Source organism: Bos mutus, chromosome 13 (genome assembly GCF_027580195.1).
Source record: "Bos mutus isolate GX-2022 chromosome 13, NWIPB_WYAK_1.1, whole genome shotgun sequence".
NCBI classification, from domain to species: Eukaryota; Metazoa; Chordata; class Mammalia; order Artiodactyla; family Bovidae; genus Bos; species Bos mutus.
This window is the reverse complement of record NC_091629.1, coordinates 11,638,355-11,661,487: the sequence shown is the minus strand read 5'-3', so window position 1 is coordinate 11,661,487 and position 23,133 is coordinate 11,638,355. Positions and strand designations below refer to the sequence as shown.

Genomic DNA, 23,133 nt, shown 5'->3' with positions numbered 1-23,133 from the left:
CCTGGAAGGCTGCAATCCATGGCTTCGCTAAGAGTCGGACACGACTGAGCGACTTCACTTTCACTTTTCACTTTCATGCATTGGAGAAGGAAATGGCAACCCACTCCAGTGTTCCTGCCTGGAGACTCCCAGGGACGGGGGAGCCTGGTGGGCTGCCGTCTATGGGGTCACACAGGGTTGGACACGACTGAAGCGACTTAGCCGCAGCAGCAGCAGTGTTAAGATTATTGCTCTCATTTTATTTTTTTGTTTTAGTCATTGAATAAACAGTAAGATAACTTAGAGACTTAGTAAAGTTGCCTTTCATGTTAAGAAAACTGATCTATCAAAAATCAAACTAAAAAACCATAGGGGGAGAAATGAAGGTGGGGAAGCATTCACAGGATTCAATTCAACTAATTGAATGCTGCTGCTGCGGCTAAGTCACTTCAGTCATGTCCAACTCTGTGCGACCCCATAGACGGCAGCCCACCAGGCTCCCATCCCTGGGATTCTCCAGGCAAGAACACTGGAGTGGGTTGCCATTTCCTTCTCCAATGCATGAAAGTGAAAAGTGAAAGTGAAGTCGCTTAGTCGTGTCCGACTCATAGCGACCCCATGGACTGCTGCCTATCAGGCTCCTCTGTCCATGGGATTTCCCAGGCAAGAGTACTGGAGTGGGGTGCCATCGCCTTCTCTGAATTGAATGCTAGCATGTGTTATGTATTGTGCTCAGTACTGGGGAGAAACAGAAAAGGTGATGTCCCTTGCTATGGACTGAATGTTTGTGTCCTACCCCAATTCCTATGTTGATGTCCTAATTCCCTATGTGATGGTATTTGGGGTGCAATTTTTTGGGGGTAATTAGGTTTAGCTGAGGTCATGATGGTGGAGCCCAAGTTGTGGGGTTCAGTTCAGTCGCTCAGTCGTGTCCAACTCTTTGTGACCCCATGAACTGCAGCACGCCAGGCCTCCCTGACCATCACCAATTCCCGAAGCTTGCTCAAACTCATTTCCATCGAGCCAGTGATGCCATCCAACCATCTCATCCTCTGTCGTCCCCTTCTCCTCCTGCCTTCAGTCTTTCCCAGAATCAGGGTCTTTCCGTTGAGTCGGTTCTTTGCATCAGGTGGCCAAAGTATTGGAGTTTCAGCTTCAGCATCAGTTCTTCCAGTGAATATTCAGGACTGATTTCCTTTAGGATGGACTGGTTGGATCTCCTTGCAGTCCAAGGGACTCTCAAGAGTCTTCTCCAACACCACAGTTCAAAAGCATCAATTCTTCAGCACTCAGATTTCTTTATAGTCCAACTCTCACACGTGACTACTGGAAAAACCATAGCTTTGACTAGACAGACCTTTGTTGGCAAAGTAATGTTTCTGCTTTTTAATAGGCTGTCTAGGTTGTTCATAGCTTTTCTTTCAAGGAGCAAGCGACTTTTAATTTCATGGCTGCAGTCACCATCTGCAGAGATTTTGGAGCCCAAGAAAATAAATCTCTCACTGTTTCCATTGTTTCCCCGTCTATTTGCCATGAAGTGATGGGATTGCATGCCATGATCTTCATTTTTTGAATGTCGAGGTTTAAGCCAACTTTTTCACTTTCTTTTTTCACTTTCATCAAGAGGCTCTTTAGTTCTTCACTTTCTGCGTAAGAGGAAACACTAGATCTCTGTCCCCCTCCCCCACACTGCCACCATGTGAAGGTATAAGAAAGAAGTCCTCTGAAACCTGGAAGAGGGTTCTTACCAGAACTTGACCATGCTGACACCCAGTTTGTGGTATATTGTTACAGCAGCCCTTGAAGATTAAGATACCCCTGTTCTTGTATCTTTGAAAGTTAAGCCTCACAATGAATTTAAAATATGATTAATTCAAGCATTATATTGTATTATTTTTAAGTATTCATAACTATTTAAAAATATTTTTTAAACTCTACAGTAATAAAAGGATTTAAGTAAGATTTACCTCCTGGATACTGTTCTTCTAACCTCTGTCAAACACAACCCTTTTTACTATGAAAGTTTTATTATTATCCTATTGAGCTTAATTCAACTGGTGGGATCCAAAAGGAGAAAAAGGAGATCAAACTTTCAAAACTGCTGAAGCATCCTGAGTTATACAAGCAATTTATTTGTTTCCTTCTACTTCCTCAGCAAGAGTAGGGAGTCAGGGAGGAGAAATGTGAGAAAGCTAAGAAGAAAATAAGCTTCACACAAAAGAAAGCAAGAGTGGTGAGGGGATAAAAAGAATAGGAAGTGAGACACTGGTGGGAAAGAGAGAAGGTTTTTAGCTTAAATGTCTTTGAAAATAGACATCAATTGGAAAGGAGCACCAATTGTAAATGGGCTAAGGTCGATAAGCTTCACTTACCCCTAAGATTTTGAATGTCTGTTATGCTTATTACTTTCTACCTGGTTGTCTATTTTGTAGTATTATGCCTGTAAATATTATTTCATTATTAGAAGTATACTTTTTGTCTTGGTTCAAATTTTATTTCTTCTTCACCTCTCTTAAAAGGAAACTTCAGACTGCTCACTAGATTTCCCCCTTTCAAGCCCTGCGTTCTATTCCTCCTGTATTTTGGGGGGATGGAATAATGAAATGTATGAAACAGAGGCTGTAATCAAAAATTCAGTTTTCAAATATGCTTTTAGTTTTCAATATCTGGGGGAGGATAAGAAGGTAGCTGTTTCACGGATACTTGGGACGTTCCAGATAGATGCGCAATGTCTGTAACTGTCCACGTCTCTTAATCTGTGCCAATATCCGTATGGCTCCGCGAAGCAAGTCAGTGACTGAGAAGCAGTTTGCTGAGGCCCAGGTCTGGGGCTCCGGCTACCCTACTTCCGGCCCCGCCTCCTCTCCCGCGGTTGCTAGGAGACGTGATGTCACCGGAAGCGAGGCCTGGGATAGGCTGAGGCGGGGGAAGCCTCTCCCCCACCCCTCGCCGCGCTACCTAAGCGCCCGGCTCTGGCTCGCCAGCTGTTTGTAGGCCTGGGTAAAGGGTGAGGGTCCGCGGAGGGTAGGGCCGCCCGCGGCTCCGTCCGCGCTCTCACTGGACGAAGCGTCCGCCGTCTTCCGCCGCCTCTGCCTTCTGTCCAAGACCGGCCGCTGGGCGGGAGAGTCCGGGGCGGCTGCCCGTGCTTCTGACTGACAAGCAGTGATCCCACAGTCCGCGCTGCTCGCCACGTCCCCGGGTCTCGGCCGGCGGCTCTGCGCGGCGGCTGACCTCACCGAGCCCGGAGCGATGACAGCGCCTTGCTCTCGGCCGGCCCGGCTTCCTCCGCGCCGCCGGCCGGGACTCGTGCCGTTCCCGCCGCCGCTGCTGCTGCTCCTGCTGCTGGCGGCCGCGGGGCCGGCGCACGGCTGGGAGAGCGGAGACCTGGAGTTATTTGACTTGGTGGAGGAGGTGCAGCTCAACTTCTACCAGTTCCTCGGGGTGCAGCAGGTAAGTGGGGCCGCCCGCTCGCTCGAAGGCTGCATCTCCCGGGCAGAAACGTGCGGGTCCGGGCGGAAAGGAGGGGGTGGGGCCGGCTCTGACCCGGTTTTCTCCGAGGGAGCCGGGCTCGCGGGGCAAGACTTGGTCGTCCTGGGCTCGGCTGCCGTCCTCTGTCCGATTGACCACGGTCTTCTCCTAACCTGCTTCAAGGGGAATGGCCTGCCTTCCCCAGTCCCTTACTGCCCGGCTCCCCTTCTCAAGTTCCGGTCTCTGTGACAGGCTGGACGGTGCCACCAGCCTGGGGTGGGGATCCCTTCTCTTTCCTCTGCCATTCTGGGGGAGATCCTTGCAGCCTGCTGTGCTGCAGGAAGGAGGAGTGGTGGGGGTAGATCTTGTACTCTTAAACCCTTTCTCTTCCTGCCTCTCTGATTGTGGAAAGGTGGTCGTGTCTCCCTCTAAATTTTCACCTTCCCAGTTACCCTTATCCTTTTAAGAGCCTCCTTTCCTGTCTTTCCGGAAAGGTAGGAATGCCTCTTAGTTGCCGTCTGGGTTGCAGAAGTTTTTCTAGCGCTGTACTTTGTAATGTGTTTAGCCTGTTGGATTAGGCAGTTGTAGCCCCGTTTAGAAATCTGCAGGAACTTGAAGCCTCTACCGTGTTGTTCGGGGAGTCGGGGAAGGAGCCATGAAGTGCTGGGGCAGTAGAAGCACTTGGGGTGCTCCAGGAAGAGGAGCTCAGCCAGTAGCACAGGATCGTTTTCTTTTTCTTTTCGTTTCGTTTTCTTTCCTTCTTCAGCTCGACTTGTTTTTTTTTTCTGATTGCTTTCTCTCTGGGAGTGCTGAATGACTCCTACTGAGAAGATGCCATTTCACTGGTTTAACGATTATGCGGTGAAAGAATTTGAGACCTTCTGATTGAGCCCTTCATAAAAATGCTTTGAATAGTTAGGGGGCAAAAAGGTATTAATGTTTACCCACAACTGTTATTCGGGGCACACTTGCCGTGACCAGAGGTGAAATGTACATTTCGCCCCAACACGTTATCATAGATGTGTGTGAACTGTTCAGCTTAACACCAAATGGAAATTTACTTTTCAATTCAATATAAATGAATATAAAAATGCTGTTGCTGCGGCACCCTGACTTTAACGAATTTCAATTTTGTAAGAGCTATGAAGTAGTGTAAACATTGCACACTTAAAATTCTTACATGCAAACAATTTTGTGTTGTTTGTATTCATTATTTTAATCTGGTGCCACTTACTGCTAGAGACAAAGTGTACCTTATTTCAAAGTAAATAGTGATGCAATATGTGTAAGAATCATTAGTGAAATATAACTCTGAAGACTCTTAAGAATGCCTTTAATACTGAGAATATTTTTATTAGAATTTACGAAAATTGATTACATTCTGTAGCTAGAGTCTTATGCAAAACCTATCCAAAGATTTTGAAAGATATTTTCTAGTTACTCAAGGAAACCTTTTAAGAGCCCCTTTAAGAGGATACAGAAACTTAGTAGCAGTGGTTCGAATTTTAGATTATGTGATCTAGCTTGCATGTGAAGTCTCTCAGAATTTTCATTTATAAACTCATGCAGTTAAATTTGTAAAGATGGGAAAATAAGCATAAATAATTGAGAAGATTTCATGTAGAGGTAGAATTGAGTAGAAGGATCCAGAAAATTGTTTTCATCTGTGTTTCTCTACCCAATTGTTTTGAAATTGAAAATAATGCAGAAGAAACTTTGTTTTACCTAAGCAAAGAACCTGATTGGAACAGGTTCTTTACATTGACTCCTAATTTTCTTGGAAGACTTTCAGGAGACCAAAAATTTGGTAGAGACAAATGCAGCCTGTCTTAGGTCCATAATGTGTAATTTTCAGGCCAGAGACAGCCAATCTCTCTTGACTAGCCAGACATGAAGAACCAGAGCTAAGTAGGTAGGTTACTCAGAAGTGGTGACCGCATTTAATCAGTTTGGTCGTCATTCATTCAACAGAGATTTAGTTCATGTCTACTAAATTTTAAGCACTGGGAATTGGCCAGTATATAAAATAAAACCCCTGAACTCAAATAAAACTCACGTTTTGGTAGGGGGAAACAGATAGTAAACAACCAAACAAGTAAATGTAAGTGTCAGATGCTCAGAAAAGGCCTCAGAAGGAAGTAAGGGAGTGAGCCATGTGGATAAATTCATTCAAGGAAGGCAACCAGTTAAATGCAGAGCTCTTGGAGCTTGCTTAGTATTGGAGCAGGGTATATGGTGAGGACAGCAGTAGATGATATTAGAGTCATGGCTGGTCAGGGAACAATCTTCTAGGGCTTCAAATGTTATTATAAGGACTTTGGCTATTATAAGTAACTTGGGGATGGAGTGGGGGGTTTGAACAGAAGAGGTACATGATTTAACTTAAATTTCAAGGTGATCATTGAGTTGGAAATTATATGTATGTTGTTAATTATTGGATAATTGTGTAAAATATACTGAACCTGTGTGGTGCAAAGTGGTCAGATTCCAGATATAATTTGAACATAGAGTTGACAGGATTTTGCTGATTGTTTACATGTAAGGTGCGGGGGTTGATAAGTTGAAGATAATTGGAAAGCTTTTTCTAAACCTCAGAAAGTCAATAAATATTTTGTCTAATTGCACTTGTCGCTTATGGAGATGGAGAATCTGGGACTAGAAGTAGGTATGGTTTGGGGGAAAAAATCAGTAATTGAGTTTTGGTCATGCTAAATTTGAGGCATCTAATAAACTTTCAGGTTGAGGTGGTGTGTAGGCAGTTGGGTACCCAAGTCTGGAATTGTAAGAAGGATTTGGCCTGTAGTTAATAAATTAGGGAGTCCCTGGCACTTCGTAGGTAATTTAAAGTCACAAAACCAGGTAAGTTCACCAGGGGTGTGTGTGCTAAGTTTCTTCAGTTTGTGTCCGACACTGTGCGACCCAATGGACTGTAGCCTGCCAGGCTCCTCTGTCCATGGGATTCTCCAGGCAAAAATACTGAAGCAGGTTGCCATTTCCTTCTCCAGGGGATCTTCCTGACCCCTGCAGGGATCGTCTCCTGCATTGGCAGGCAGGTTCTTTGCCACTAGTGTCACCAGGGGAGTGAATGTAAAACAAAGAGAAAAGAGGGGTCTGGGAGTTGGACCATGAGGGGAACCAACAAAGGTAATGGAGAAGGAACAGCAGTGAAGTTGGAGGCAAACCAAGGAAAGATCATCTTTTTCTCTTTCAGGTGGAGAAAGTATTTTAAAGAGAAGAAAGCAATCAGCTGGGTTAAATGCTGATGGTAGTTCAAATAAGATGAGCTCTAGATGTTGAGTTGAACAGCGTGGAGGTCATTAGCTACCTCTTCTAAAGCTGTTTCAGTGGTGTGATGAGATCAGTAGATGTGTTGTTTGGGGTAAGGAGAGAAGGACAATTGATAGAAAAATCTTTTTGTGATCTCCATACCCCGAACTAAACGCCAGGGATGATTAGAGGCTGAATGTGGTGTCCATTTTATCCTCTTTTCTACCAGGTCTGAAGTAACTTGCTCAATCACTCCCTAAAATCTATAATTGGAATAATCAGTGTCTTTTAAGAACTTGAACCAAACCATTTACTCACTTATGTATGACCTTGTGAAGTTAGTTGCCTCATTTTTAGGACAAACGGTATTTTCTTTATTTACTTCATAGCACACACTTAAATATTTACTGAAAGAAAAATATAAACATGGTAACTAAAATTAAACAGTAATTCACTGAAAAAGTAATTGCTTGACAGTTTTTATGGAATGGGTTATATTTATTAATATATGACCTTTTATTGCTCTCATAAAGCGAAGGAATTCCTTTCGATGTATTCCTAGGTTTCAAATTGGTTCTAAAAGATTTCAAAGGGATTCCAGAAGTTTTTAGTGGAGGGATGTTTATAGGTGACATGCCAGAAGCTCACTATATTTTAGAATGACTTTAATTGTCCACAAGGCTTTTGTATTTGGATATTGCATCTTTTTAGAGGATACAGGGTAGAAGATTAGAGGAATGTAAGGGGGAAAAGTGTTTATATCTTTCATTAGTAACTAAAATTCTAGATCCCAAACAATATTTATATCTCCTCTAACAGCTCCTACTCCTTGGACACCTGTATTTCTTGTGAGGTCAATGGCAATTCTGCATTTTTTTTTTTTCATTGTCTTTGGGACCATGACTTTCTTTATACTTTGTACAGGGTTCTAGCCAACAATAAGTACTCCATAGTCATTAAAAAAATCTTTGAATTGAAATTTTAACAGGCTAAGTTATCTTAAATTTTGCAGTGTTTACTTTCTGATGAAATCAGAGTACTTGGTCCCAATCATTACAGATTTCTATTCATAGAACTGGAAAATGTGTCTCTTTCTCTTATAAATTTTTAAGTAACTGCATCCTTACATTCAGATGAACACTGAAACCTGATTAAAAGAGGAAAACTTTGAAATAGCTCAACTACCTCCACGGGAAAAAAAAAAGAGGAAAACTATTAAGTGACATATGTTTACAGAATGTTGGACTTTAGGTTTTTATTCAGAATTAATCTTTTAAGCTCTTCCAGTCTGTATTTCAGATACACAGATGTGTAAATGCACAAAGTAGCAGCCTGTATTAGGGAGGGACAGTTACATTGCACTTATCCTATATATATCTCCAAGGGGAGCATCTTCCTTAAAGAAACACTGATGATCTCTTGACCCATCTCTTTAATCTTTCCATGGATGAGTGAGTTACCTTGTTGGAGGGTGATGGCCTTACCTCTGATTGGGGTGTGTCAGTCACTCAGTTGTGCCCTGCTCTTTGTGACCCCAATGGACTGTACCCACCAGACTCCTCTGTCCATGGAATTCTCCAGGCAAGAATACTGGAGTGGCTAGCCATTCTCTTCTCCAGGGGATCTTCCTGACCCAGAGATTGAACCCGGGTCTCCTGCATTGCAGGCAGATTCTTTATGGTCTGAACCACTAGGGAAGCCCTTTGATTAGGGAGAGCTAACTAATTACAAAGCTGTAAGTAACGAGGCTCATTCTCTTCTCTGCCCTAGACCAGTAAGAAAGTTATTATCTGGGCCAGACTTCTCTTGAGTGTACTGTCTCAACGCCTAGGATGGAGATGGAAGGGCAAAAATTGCTAGCAAGCCTCTTTGGCTCTCATATATAATGTCAATTCACCAGTAGCTTTTCATCAATAAAGGTGCTGTGTGATCTCTATTTGCCTGACCTGTGTGTTCAGGTTTTTGGGTGGGAAAAAAGTGCAGAGTCATTAAAAGGGACTTCTCAAACCCCAGTACAGTGCTTTGTAGAAATAAAGAGGAAGATTTCTTTCATAAATGAGTGGTGAACCCATACTATATCAGTTCTCTCCAGTGATTCTTGTGTTAGATTCCACTGATCTTGTGGTGTTAGTTGAATATAGTTCAGTCTGTCTCTAGTGAGTCTGTTCCCTTAGAAATCTGTCAGGTAATAATCACTCTCTGATTTTCATTGTAGAGTCCAAAATTATTAATTTGGAGAAAGATATAATACAAAATCTGGAATGGTAGATAAACTTCTAGTCATTTATATTTCTGATGTAAAGCATATCATGTCTAGAGTTAGAGCTGAATAAATATTTGTGCAGTTGTATACGTATTTGCCTCAGATTGGACTATTGTAAAATTGGTTTTTCTTATGTACACACTGTTTAGTGGAGATTGCCAGGACATACTTTATGGGGAAAAAGCAAGTCTGTTGGGAAACTCTTGCCACATAGTCTAGAGCTGATCGAACAGAAATCCTCGTTTAATTGTTTCTTTTTTCTTTTTATGCTATTCTTTTCTTTTTTAAAAAAAAGATTTATTATTTTTAAATTATTTTTGATTGCACTGGGTCTTTGCTGCTGCTCGTGGGCTTTCTCTAGTTGCCGCAAGTGGGGACTACTCTTCGTTGTGGTACACAGGCTTCTCATTGTGGAGCATGGGCTCTAGGCGCATGGACTTCAGTAATTGTGGCTCATGGATTCTAGAGCATGGGCTCAGTAGTTGTGTTTCATGGGCTTAATTGCTCTGAGGCATGTGGGATCTTTTCATTCCAGTCCCAAAAAAGAGTAATGCCAAAGAATGTTTAAACTACTGAGCAGTTGCACTCACTTCACATGCTAGCAAGGTAATGCTCAAAATCCTTCAAGCCAGGCTTCAACAGTATGTGAACCAAGAAATTCCAGATGTACAAGCTGGATTTAGAAAAGGCAGAGGAACCAGAGATCAAATTGCCAACATCTATTGGATCACAGAAAAAGCTAGAGAATTCCAGAAAAATATCTGCTTCATTGATTAAAGCCTTTGACTGTGTGAATCACAACAAACTGGAAAATTCTTAAAGAGATGGGAATACCAGACCACCTTACCTGCCTCCTGAGAAACCTGTATGCAGGTCAAGAAGCAACAGTTCGAACCAGATATGAAACAATGGACTGGTTCCAAATTGGAAAAGGAGCACATCAAGGCTGTGTATTGTTAGCTTGCTTATTTAACTTATATGCAGAGTACATCTTAAAATGCTGGACTGGTGATGCACAAGCTGGAATCAAGATTGCCGGGAGAAATGTCAATAACCTCAGATATGCAGATGATACCACCCTTGTGACAGAAAGTGAAGAACTATAGAGCCTCTTGATGAAGATGAAAGAGAAGAGTGAAGAAACTGGCTTAAAACTCAACATTGAAACAATGAAGATCATGGCATCTGGTCCCGTCACTTCAGGGCAAATAGATGGGGAAACAGTGCAAACAGTGACAGACTTTATTTTCTTGGACTGCAAAATCACTGTGGACGATGACTGCAGCCATGAAATTAAAAGATGCGTGCTCCTTGGAAGAAAAGCAATGACAAACCTAGACAGTGTGTTAAACAGCAGAGACATTACTTTGTCGACAAAGGTTTGTTTAGTCAAAGCTATGGTTTTTCCAGTGGTCATGTATGGATGTGAGAGTTGGACTGTAAAGAAATCTGAGCGCTGAAGAATTGATGCTTTTGAACTGTGGTGTTGGAGAAGACTCTTGAGAGTCCCTTGGACAGAAAGGAGATCGAACCAGTCAATATTAAAGGAAATCAGCCCTCAGTATTCAGTGGATGCTAAAGTGAAAGTTGCTCAGTTGTGTTGTACTCTTTGGGACCCCATGGACTATTCAGTCCATGGAATTCTCCAGCTGAAGCTCCAGGATTTTGGCCACCTGATGTGAAGCGCTGACTCACTGAAAAAGACCCTGATGCTGGAAAAGATTGAAAACAGGAAGTGAAGGGGCAACAGAGGACGAGATGGATGGATGGCATTACCAACTCAATGGACTTGAGTTTGAGCAAACTCTGGGAGATGGTGAAAGACAGGGAAGCTTGGCTTGGTGCAGTTCAGGGGTTGCAAAGAGTCGGACACAACTGAGGGACTGAACAACCACCGCATGTCGGATCTTCCCAGACCAGGGACCATGTCCCCTACGCTGGCAGGAGGATTACTAAGCACTAGACCACCAAGGAAGTTCTTTCCCCTCACCTTTACACTAATTATGAGAACAATCCTAGAATAGTTTGTCTTTTATTTAGCCACATCACTCAGTACGTGGGCTCTTAGTTCCCTGAGCAGGAGGGAAACCCAGGCCTCCTGCCCTAGAAACTTAAAATCTTAACCACTGGACTACCAGGGAAGTCCCAGTTTGTCTTTTATTATTCATAGACACACCCTAAGCTGAACAGGGAAATTGGAATTGTCCTTTATTGCAATTATTCATAGAGATAGATTCTAAAATCTTTTCATAAAAGTCACCACCTTACCCAGTGATTGGTGTGATGTGAATTGTAACATCATATGTTTTATTAATTGTTGGGACTGATACACAGGGGGCTTCCCTGGTGGCTCAGAGGATAAAGCGTCTGCCTGCAATACAGGAGACCGGGGTTTGATCCCTGGGTTGGGAAGATCCCCTGGAGAAGGAAATGGCAACCCACTCCAGTATTCTTGCCTGGAGAATCCCGTGGACAGAGGAGCCTGGCGGGCTACAGTCCACGGGGTCGCAAACAGCCGGACACGACTGAGTGACTTCACTTCTTTCTTTTCACTTTATTGCTATTATTCATAGAGATAGATTCTAAAATCTTTTCATAAAAGTCACCACCTTACCCAGTGATTGGTGTGATGTGAATTGCAACATTGTATGTTTTATTCATTGTTGGGAATGATATGCAGGATGGGATAGAGGTGAGGGTAGATACTTGATTGCCCAGAGGAGAACTTCTGTGGCAGTTGTAAGTAACACCAGGTGATAAAATCCTAGTGTCTGTATTAAGCCTGGTCTCAGCTCTATGTTTTCTATCAATGAACTACGTACTCTGCAGACTGCTACTATATGGTCTTGGGAATCTTTTTCTAAGTCAGGCCTTACTGGGTCTATTTGAACAATGATGACAGTAATTAATTTCACCCAGAATTAAAAACACCTCCAAAGCTTTTCTTGTATAGAGGTGTGCAGAGATGGAAGTAAAGGAGTTGAAGTGGAAAGAGACTTCTGATTGGGTGAAGCAAGACCCCACACCCTTTTATAATGAATCCATAGTCCTTTCTTTCTTTTCATCAAAAGACTTCCTTGTGAAAGATGGGTCCTACACTAATGGATGTAAAATATGATTATGTTTTAAGTAACATCATAGTATGCCATTTTAAGAGCTAAATTTTTTTTTAAATATAAATTCAGTAAATTTATATTTACTGAAATTTTTGTGTAATCGTGTCTGTAGGATTTAATTAGAAATTTAATCTAAAATTTGTGTCTCATTCTCAATACTACATTAAATAAGGTTAGGACTCATTCACTTAACATTTCTGATTACAACATCCAGTAACTGGAATCTTGTATGTAATCAGACATGTTGCAAAAGCAAGGGCATGCCGCAGTCAACATTTCTGTTTAGAGAGAATATACGCATAAAACAATGTGCTTCATTATCAGGCAGACTCCTATTTTAGTGCCAGTGAGGCAGTGGGCATAAAGTTATATGCAACTACACAGTCAGCTAATAGAATTTCAGTTAAATATTAAAAGAGTCTAAGATCAAGAATTAAATAAAGGACACATCATGGTATCAGATCAGATCAGATCAGTCGCTCAGTCATGTCCGACTCTTTGCGACCCCACGAATCGCAGCATGCCAGGCCTCCCTGTCCATCACCAACTCCTGGAGTTCACTGAGACTCATATCCATTAAGTCAGTGATGCCATCCAGCCATCTCATCCTCTGTCGTCCCCTTCTCCGCCTGCCCCAGTCCCTCCCAGCATCAGAGTCTTTTCCAATGAGTCAACTCTTCGCATGAGGTGGCCAAAGTACTGGAGTTTCAGCTTTAGCATCATTCCTTCCAAAGAACACCCAGGGCTGATCTCCTTCAGAATGGACTGGTTGGATCTCCTTGCAGTCCAAGGGACTCTCAAGAGTCTTCTCCAACACCACAGTTCAAAAGCATCAATTCTTTGGCTCTCAGCCTTCTTCACAGTCCAACTCTCACATCCATACATGACCACAGGAAAAACCATAGCCTTGACTAGACAAACCTTTGTTGGCAAAGTAATGTCTCTGCTTTTGAATATGCTATCTAGGTTTGTCATAACTTTCCTTCCAAGGAGTAAGCGTCTTTTAATTTCATGGCTGCAGTCACCATCTGTAGTGACGTCATGGTATAAGCAGCAGTATTAAAATGGAAAAGAAGCAGTACTAAATAATGCCGCTGAGGGCAAACACTAGAATTCTAAAAGGGTGTAATTTTTTAATTTTAGTTAAAAAAATTCTGGAATACATGCAGCTCCTGGTTATAGAAAACACAAGAATTTTCTACCTGAGACCCCACTGCGATGTGTAGTGAGCAGTTGTCAAAATGAGTTGAAACCAGAATAATTTTTGTTGTCGTTTATTGGGACCATCTAAACAGACCATAGAAAAATCCTAGGGTTCATATACATGCGTGCTAAGGAGGGTAGATACTTCATATTCTAGCCAATACTTAAGGACTTCATACCATTAAAATGGATCAGGTTAAGAATGCTATCCCATGACCAATTACAAAGAAGCCTCTGACTTTTTGGGAATGAGAAAAAAAAAATTAAAACTTATTAGCAGTTATTTTTAGCTCCCAACTTTTAGTTAACAGATACAAGATTAGTGTTTAGGTTCTTCTCTGACTTAGAATAGTGTTTTGTGTTAACACTGGTGAATAAATTTGATTTAAGGAAGTGACTATATGTATGTATAATGTAGGGCGACTGGAAATTGTTGCTTGTACTTAAGTATGTCATAATGTTCAGATGATTGTCACGCTGTGCAGTTCTACGGTAGTTCCACAGAGTTAGTGTGACTTTTTGTATTATACCTTTGGAAGTATATAAGGTTTAACTCAGAGTTAATTAGATCTGGAAATCAGTTTTTGTGGAAAGCTTCACAGGCTTTCAACAGTGCTGCCACTTCCCAAAACATTGTTGAAACTTATTTTGAATTGCTTTCAAAGCCTGTAACATATTTGGCAGTGTCTTCATTAACAGTGCATCTTTAAGATGAATTTGACTTTTGCCTATGGCTAATAGTCATTTGGAGCCAAACTTGGTGACTAAGTTGGGTTAACAAGCTGGGGTAAGTACCCTTTAGATTGATAAAGAGATCTGAAAATAAATTTCCAGTAAGGCTCATAAACTGTTTTGAGGACTGTTGTCAAAGAAGAATTCCAGGGAAGTTTGGAGGGGTATCAACATGAAGTATTGGGTTGACTAAAAAGTTCGCTTGGGTTTTTCTGTATGATCTTAAAACCCAAACGAACTTTTTGCCCAACCCAATAAATATGTAGCCTTACAAAGTAGCAGAATGTATTCCAGTAAATGGCTTTTGGAGTACTTATTACTTGGCGGGTAGCAAATTTTTAAAAGAATTCTTACCCATTGGAGAAAAATACGTAAATAAAAATTAATTTAATTTTAGAGGTGGGAAAATATTGAGTTTCAACTATTCTAATTATCTGCCTGCTGTTAATATTTAAAATAAGGGTCATAAAAGTACTCATTATATTTAATAATGCTAGTGAAGGCTGGAGTGGCAGAGGAGCCAGTATAAATGTTAGGGATAGAGACAGTAAGTGAGAGTATCACTGAAGGAGAAATAAGACATATACAGAGAGAGGGAAATGTACATGGGAAAAGAAACATCAATATAAATACTCTGATGGAGTAATATCTCCATCTTGTGGCCTTTTTCGTATATTGTTGTTAAAAATGTTGAGGGGTTGTATTTTCACAACTGTAGGCATAAGTAAGAATAAAATATAAGTCAGATGAAAACAAAGTATGGGTCAGAGATATTTTGCAGTGTTTTGCGAGGCCCTTTGAGCCCAGGCCTCCTGGTGATGTGCAGTAAGCCCGTGTCTTCGGACATTGATGCCCTCCCTGGAGCAGCCGTAAGTTAACTTGAGTGTCTTTCAAATGTAATTTTCTTTGAAATGCCATGGTATGGAAAAGGTTGGAAGAGCACTGTGAAGGCAGGCAATTACAGTGTTTTTCTTCTATGGAAAATTTATAAGCCTGTGTATATATATATGTGTGTGTACATATAAACGTAAAATTGTCCTATGTAATTACTCTCATCAAGATCTTTGCTCTACTAAAGATCGTTGTTCAGCTCTTTAGAACCAAAAGCATTACTTAACATATTGGTACAAGAATCCAGATTAAAAGACATCATTGAATTAGTGTCTTTTCGTTAGTTGGTTACTTACTCTGGATGGTGGAATGACCATTAAGCATACCCAGTTTGTAGTAACTCAGAGGAATAGTTTAATGATTTGTAACAATCTTCTGTGTGAAGAGGATACACATGTCTTTGGAATGTATAAATACACAAACTCTGAGTAGACTGAAGTAATATTTTGAGATAAGGAAGTATTTTACTTACAAATCCTGACTGACATATATTTCAGGTTTTAGACAGATGACATTCATTTTAAAGTTGTTGATGTCTTAGAGCACTGTTCAATACATAACACACAAGCCACATGTATAACTTAAAATTTTCTAAAAGCCACACTTAAAAAGTAAAAAACAGGTAAAATTAATCTTAATATATTTTACTTAATCTCATGTATCAAAAATATTTGAACATGTGTTCACATATTTTTTTAATTATTGAGACATTTTACACTTTGGCTTTTTTATTAAGACATCAAAATTTGGTATATATTTTCACTTTACTGCTTAGCATACTTCAATTTGAATATTTAATTTTGATTGAAAATACTTAATCTGTATTGAGATTTCATAGAATGTGCAGCTAACAAGTAGATTCATGTACTCAGGCTCTTCCAGACATACTTTAAAAAGCTTTACAGTAACTGAAGCAAATGACATTAAAAAAATTTAAATATAAGTGACTCAAATAAAAAATTTGATTTCTGATTTACACTAACACATTTCAAGTGTTCAAATATGGCTAATGACTACCACATTGGAGATCACAGCCTTAGAGAATGAACGTTTCTGTGTTGTATATACCTACATATTTTTGGATAAAATCACTGATTGCTGTTTCCATTTTGTCAGGGACATCATTTGTGAGTTTTGTTTTTGTGTTTTAACTCATGGTAGTTGTTGTTTTGCTTTGTTTTTAGATTGTTCCAGTTGTGCTAGATATCATCTTCGTGTTCTGTCTGATTTACCCGTTCTTCTCTTTGGCCTGTAGAGGCTGTTAGTATAGTCTGTGCTGCTCTTCTCGGGACAGGGGGTTCAGAAGGTCACGCATAGAGGCCTGTTTGCTGAGGGTGTTTTCAGTAATCAGCTTCATTCAAATTGGTCATTTACTTTTGCTGACTTGCCTGTTACATTTTGTAATTTTTTAAAGTATTATTAAGTTAATATGTTAGGTCTTTAATGACACTCTGACCAGGAAATCACCAGTGTTCCTACTTTGTAATTTTAACTTTGAGGTTGCCTGGTCTCCCTAGTTACTCTGAAACTCACCCATCAAATACATTATTAGCTATGAAATATTCAGTACATTCTCTACTGTCAGCTATTTTGATTATTATAATATCTTTCATTAAATAATTTAAAAAGGGATTTCCAGATGCAGTTCTATTTGTGCCATTCTTTTTGCTCTTTATACTATCAATTAGGGATTCCAAAGGCATTCATGTCCACTGGCCAGCCGCCTTTGCCACCACCACATAGCTCCTAAACATACTGCTTTATTTTGGACTGATTAACTAATTGCTGATCCTTTCCCCTTTTCCTTGGTAATTTCATAAACAAGTAAGGAAAGGAAGTAGATTATTGTATTAGTGGTTCTTATACGTGGCTATTATTGTTTTAAATAGTCCTGGCATAGGAAAGAAATTGCATTGGAGTCAGAGATACTAAAAACTCTATGCTAAGGGGAAAAACAAAAATTAAAGAACCTATATAAAATCCTGAAGTTAAAAGAGACCTCAGCAATATCTAACCTATTTCTTCATGTAGCAGTCTCTTTCTGTAGCTCTCCGAGAAGATGATCATCCATTCTGTTTTATTTATGGCTAACAATGGTGGGAGGGATTATGAAACAACCTGTTAAGTTTTTGATGAAAGTACTCAACAGAAATTTTATTATGTAAAGCCCAAAATCATAATTCTTACACCCACCTTCAACTTTATTTACTGTCTTCTTTTGGAGTACCCCTGAATACATATATATATTTCCTCTAAGTTCTTTTCTTTAATGCCTTAAAATAAAATGCACAAGAGAAATAATTACCTTTGATTCTCTCCACAACAGTAATTTTAAAAAAAATGAACAAACCACGGTTCTTTGTATAGCATTTATACCTCAATAAAGTTGGGTTTTTGTTTTGCTTTGTTTTTTAAATACAGGCAAGCTGAGAAGCCTACTTGATTTCGTAGTCTTTAGGTATGTTTTAAATCTACCCTGAGAAGACCCGAGCCACTGTTGTTCCAGTTGTCTTGGAACTACACCAAGCGTGATTTGAGGTTACTGTAAATAATTCTCTGGGCTCATCAAAGTCAGCAACAGGAAATTTCTGAACGTTGTAAACATAAGATGGCTTCGGGTGTGCCCGCTCTGATATTGTGGACCACAGGGTTAGTTTAGTTGTGCCAGAAGTCTCACAGTGAGACCGTGCGTACACCTGTGCAGGTTATGTGTCTGCGTCAAACCTATCAAGACATAAAGATGTTTTAGACTGAGGTTTTTATGAAGAATGACACACAGATAATTAAACTGAATAGGAAATAATTTCTCTTTCATAATTAAAATGTTGTATTTAGGTAGAATTTTAGTTTTCAGGTCTATCCTGAGTAGGTGTTTCTCTCTCCTTTCTATTCACCTGTCCTCCCTAGAGGCTCTGTAGTGGCTTTTACTTCTTTCCCTGAGATACCTAGACAAGCCTCAGGTCTTACATAGGCAGCTTAGGGCTCCCTCCTGAGGCCATTGCAGATCCAGATACCAAGCCTGCAGATTGCTTGGCCTGGTTTGAGCTGTTGTGCAGAAACTGTGGTCTCTTAATATCTCAGATACATAATATTTTATGAGCTGCAGCTTCAGGCGGTGGCTTTCTCAACTTTTTACACCTTTTTCCACAAGCGGTGGAGTCCCACTGCCCCCCTTGGTTTCCGGCATCATCCTGGCTCTGACCCCAGGCCTTTTGTAGAAGTACTTTCACCCCTCATTGCTCTGTGGAACACAGAGTTTTCACTTCTTCTGCCTACTTCACAGGTGTGGAGTCCAGGCTGTTAGCTTAAGCTCTGTTTGTGGCTACAGGTTTCCATTAGTTTTTGTCTACAGAGATACTTGACTAGTTTTGATCATGGCTGTATGGTTAAGATTTTCTCTTCGTTTCATCTAGATACGTATTCAGAGTAGGGTTTAGGAGGAGATCCCTCAAGTATTTGCAGTGCTACTTTGACTCCTGAATATTTTTAAAGCTGCACTTCTTTTAAAATTATTACTATTTTTAATGCCATTTTCCTTTTACCTAAGAGCCTTTTACCACTTGTCATCCAGAAATATAGTCAGGCCTGTTATTCACAGCAGTATAAGAGCTGTTAGTTAGGCATTAAAAGGAACAGTAAATCATTCAGTTGTGTCCCTCTTTGTTCACTATTCCTAGGCTTGATCCAAGTCTGGGTGCTAAAACAGGCAAGTAACATTTCTAAAATAATCAGATACGACAGGTTTGAATATGGTAATAAGTAGGTCCGTTTCTTCAGAGTGATGTACATGGCCCTGTTACTGGAAATGTTCGGAGGAGAGTCCTGAGCTCTGTCTTGAATCTAGTTAGATTCAACTGTGCCAGGTGGGGAAATAGTTATTGAAATTCAGGTACATGTCAGAAAAACCACTTCTGGAGGAAATGAATGGTTCTGAAGATATATACAGGTAATTTTATTTTTGATGATTTAAATATATTCCAATCTCATACCTCTTAAAAAGACTGTCTTTTTCTGGATGTGAATACTATTATGTTCTCTTGTGGTCTTCAAAATGCACAAAACAAAAAATAGGACAGTGAGGGTTAATCTCACTGAAAACATTTTTGTAACCAACTTGGTGGACAGTACTAAAATCAAAGAGTTTCAGTGGATGTTAGCTTCATGCAGTATATTTCAAATACACTGTTCTTACCTGTATGAGGAGTTGTTCTTTAAATAGGTTTTATTACTTTTTTTTAATGTAAAAGTAAAGAAAAGGGAAATTTTTAAAATCCAAATAAAACCACTTTTTGATGTTTTAAATTATATATCATTTCAAATGTTTTTCCTCATATATGTATATTTTTTTTAACCTCAGTAACTGCTCATACTATTGACTGCCTAAAATTTCTTCCACCTCCAAAAGTACTCTATATGAGTACTTTTATATGAGTAGAGCATGCTAGCTGCTTTTTAAAAGATTGTGGTAAAATATGCATAACCTAAAATTCACCATTTTAATCCTTTTTTAAGGATTGGCATTAAGGAGATTCACAGTGTTACACAACCATCCTCACTATTGATTCCTAGAACTTTTTCATCATCTCAAATAGAAACTATATCTATTTTCTAAAAATGACTTAACACATTCCCTCTTCTCTCAGGCCCTAGTAACCTCTGATCTATTTTCTGTCTCTAAGAACTTACCTTTTCCAAATATATAAGTGGAGTCATACAATATTTATTCTTCTGTGTCTGGCTTGTTTCATTTAGTCTTCAAGGTTAATCCATGTTGTAGAATGTCCCTGAATCATATTTCTTTTTATGACTGAATACTGTTCCATTGAATGTATACATCACATTTTGTGGAATATATACATTGATTTGTTGATAAACTTGCTTCCACCTGTGGCTAATGTAAATACAGTTGACCCTTGAACAACGTGGGTCTGAACTACCAAAGTTCATTTATGGATGCTTTTCATTAGTAAATAGTATAATATTACATGATCAAACAATTGATTGAATCTGCCAATGTGGGGGCTGAGTATAAGTTGTATATAGATTTTTAACTGCTCAGAGCATCCATGCCCCTAAACACACACCTCCCCCAACCCCACCAAACATTGTTCAAGGGTCAACTGTAATGCCACCTTCAACACTGGTGAATAAGTATTTGAGCCCTTGCTTTTAATTCTTTTGGGATATACCTGGAAGTAGAATTACAGGATCATATGGTATTCTATATTTGACTTCTTGAGGAGTTGCCAAACTCTCCCACCATAGCTGCATCATTTTACATGCCCACAAGCAATGAAGAAAGGTTCTAATTTTCTCCAGAGTTATCACCAGCATTTATTTTTTTATCTATTGATAATAGTCTTCATAATGGATAAGAAGTGGTATCCTTTTCTCTAAATGATTGATGATGTTGAATATCTTTTCATATGCTTGTTGACTGTATGTATATGTTCCTTGGAGAAAAGTGTATTCAAATAATCTGCCCATTTTGGGGGGACTGTATTTTTGTTGAGTTATGGGAGTTTTGGACATATGTTGGATATTAATCCTTTGTCAGGTACATGATTTGTGAACAGGGATTTTTTTTTACTCTCGATAGTGTACTTTGATGCACAAAACTTTTAAATTTTGATGAAGTCCAAATTTATCTTTTTTCTCTTTTGTTCCCTGTGTTTTTGGTGTCATGTCCAAGAAGTAATTGCCAGATCCCACTTCAAAAAGTTTTGCAATGTTAGCTCTTACCTTTAAACCTTTGATCCCATTTTGAGTTAATTTTTGTGTATGCTGTAATATAAGGGTCCAGCTTCATTCTTTTGCACCTATTTTTCTGCTTCCTGCTTAACTGTATATATTATCTTATTTAATCTTTAAAACAATTCTGTCAAGTTAGATATTTAATCAGTGAGGAAATGGAATTTCAAAGACTTCCCCAAAACTAATCATTGATGGAGTTAGGATTTACACTCTTATCTTTTAGGTTCAAAAATTATAGCCATTATTCTGTATCATTTCTTACTGTTGAAATGCTATCTCTTCTTTAAAATCTAGCCTAAATTTAATCCCTTTATTAAGATTTTCCCTACTCTTCCAATCAAATATGACCACTCCATGGCAGATTTTTGTATAGACTCTTAATTTGTAATAGTACACTGTGAATGGTATGTATTTAGTGCATGGTGAGTGAGTTTTAGAATTGTGCTTCAAAATAACCTAACTGGTACCCTTACACATAAAATATGAGCAGAAACGAAAAGGATGGAAATAATCACAGAAAAAGGTAATTCAGTATTTTCCTTTTAAAAATCAATTGCACAAGTATAAAATGGGAAGATCTAATTTGTCTTTAGTAAAGATAAATGCTGAAGTTTTAGTTGATTGCAAACAGGCATCAGGCCAACAGTATTATGCATCTGCTTTTAAAAACCAGTTCTAGGTTGCATTAACATACATACTTGATCATACAAAGTGAGAAATATAAAGCAATCTAAAACAATATATTATGTACCTTCCTGGTAATAAATGGAGCTTTTTAAAAGTGGAGCTATAGTATAGTAGGAGTTCTGGGCATCTTGTCCAATGAAGAACATATTGAATGTGAAAAAGAAAGGCTAAGGGGGTGTATGATCTCTGACTTTGAATATTAGAATTAAGAGATACATAAACTGTTGACTTATGATCTTTCATTTTGGAATAATTTTACACTTAATGAAAAAGTGGCAAAATAATGCAAAGAGTTCCCTTATACCCTTCTGCTAATTTCCCCAAATGTCTTACATAATAAAATGATCAAAATCAGGAAATTAAGATCGATACAGTATTGTTATAGAATCTGCCTGCAATGCAGGAGACCCCAGTTTGATTCCTGAGCCAGGAAGATCTGCTGGAGAAGGGATAGGCTACCCACTCCAGTATTCTTGGGCTTCCCTTGTGGCTCAGCTGGTAAAGAATCCACCTGCAATGTGGGAGACTTGGGTTTGGTCCCTGGGTTGGGAAGATCCCTGGAGAAAGGAAAGGCTACCCACTCCACGATTCTGGTCTGGAGAATTCCATGGACTGTATAGGGGTCGCAAAGAGTTGGGCATGACTGAGCAACTTTCACTTTGACAGTATTGTTAACTAATATAATAATCTTATTCAGATTTCATCAGTTGTCCTACTAGCATCTTTTCTTCTGGTCCTGAATCGTAACATTTTGTTCTTATCTCATTGATATTCTGTACTCTGGGACAGTTCCTTAGTCTTTGTTGTTCTTGACTTTGATACTTCTCAAGAGTATTGGATTAGTTATATTTTAGAATGTCCCTCAATTTGTTGCTGTTTAGTCGCTGTGTTGTGTCCAACTCTTTATGCCCCCCTGGATTGTAGCCTGCCAGGCTCCTCTGTCTGTGGGATTTCCCAGGCAAGAATAATGGAGTGGTTTGCCATTTCCTTCTCCAGGGGATCTTTCCCACCCAGGGATCAAACCCACTTGGCAGGCAGTTTCTTTACCACTGAGTCACCAGAGAAACCCATCCCTCAATTTGGGTTTGTCTAATGTTTTTCCTTAACTAAATTCAGGTTATGCATGTTTTGCATGAATACTATGGAAGTGACGTTGTACCCTTTTCAGTGGAACTTATCACCAGGCCTATGATGTCACATTACAGATGAGCTTCACTTTGATTTCTTGGTTATGTGTGCCAAATTTTTTCATTGTAAGGCTATTAGATTGGTGCAAAAGTAGTTGCAGTTTTGGACCATGAATTTTATATCATTATAACTAGGCTTAAACACATCTTTACTAATCAAAATAGGAACCATTACAATCAACACATTTTTGCCAGTGAGAAATGTTTCTTCCTGTAGCGTAAAAATCCATGCTTGGCATTTGACAAACTCTTGGAAGCATTTTCTTTGCAAAAAGTTGTTGAGATGCTTGAAGAAGTGGTTGGCGAGAAGTCAGGTGAATATGGCAGATGAGGCAAAACTTTGTAGCCCAATTCGTTTAACTTTTGAAGTGTTGGTGTGACATGTGGTCCAACATCATGGAGAAAAATTGGGCCCTTTCTGTTGACCAATGCTGGCTGCAGATATTGTGGTTTTCAGTGCATCTCATCAATTTGCTGAGCATACTTCTCAGATGTAATGGTTTCAGTGGGATTCAGAAAGTTGCAGTGGATCAGGCAGGCAGCAGACTGTCAAACAGTGACCATGACCTTTTTCTGATGCATGTTG

The 23,133-nt window shown here is 39.6% G+C and overlaps 1 protein-coding gene across 1 annotated transcript in view; it reads left to right on the top strand.

Annotated features, from left to right (window-relative positions):
• The first annotated feature begins 2,889 nt into the window (after positions 1–2,889).
• The window catches only part of DNAJC1 (DnaJ heat shock protein family (Hsp40) member C1), a 182,875-nt gene continuing 162,631 nt past the window's right edge, over positions 2,890–23,133 (top strand). Inside the window, exon 1 of the mRNA XM_070380991.1 lies at positions 2,890–3,429. Coding sequence (XP_070237092.1) covers positions 3,229–3,429 — 201 coding nt within the window. The 5' untranslated portion in view covers positions 2,890–3,228. The remainder of the gene's footprint in view (positions 3,430–23,133) is intronic.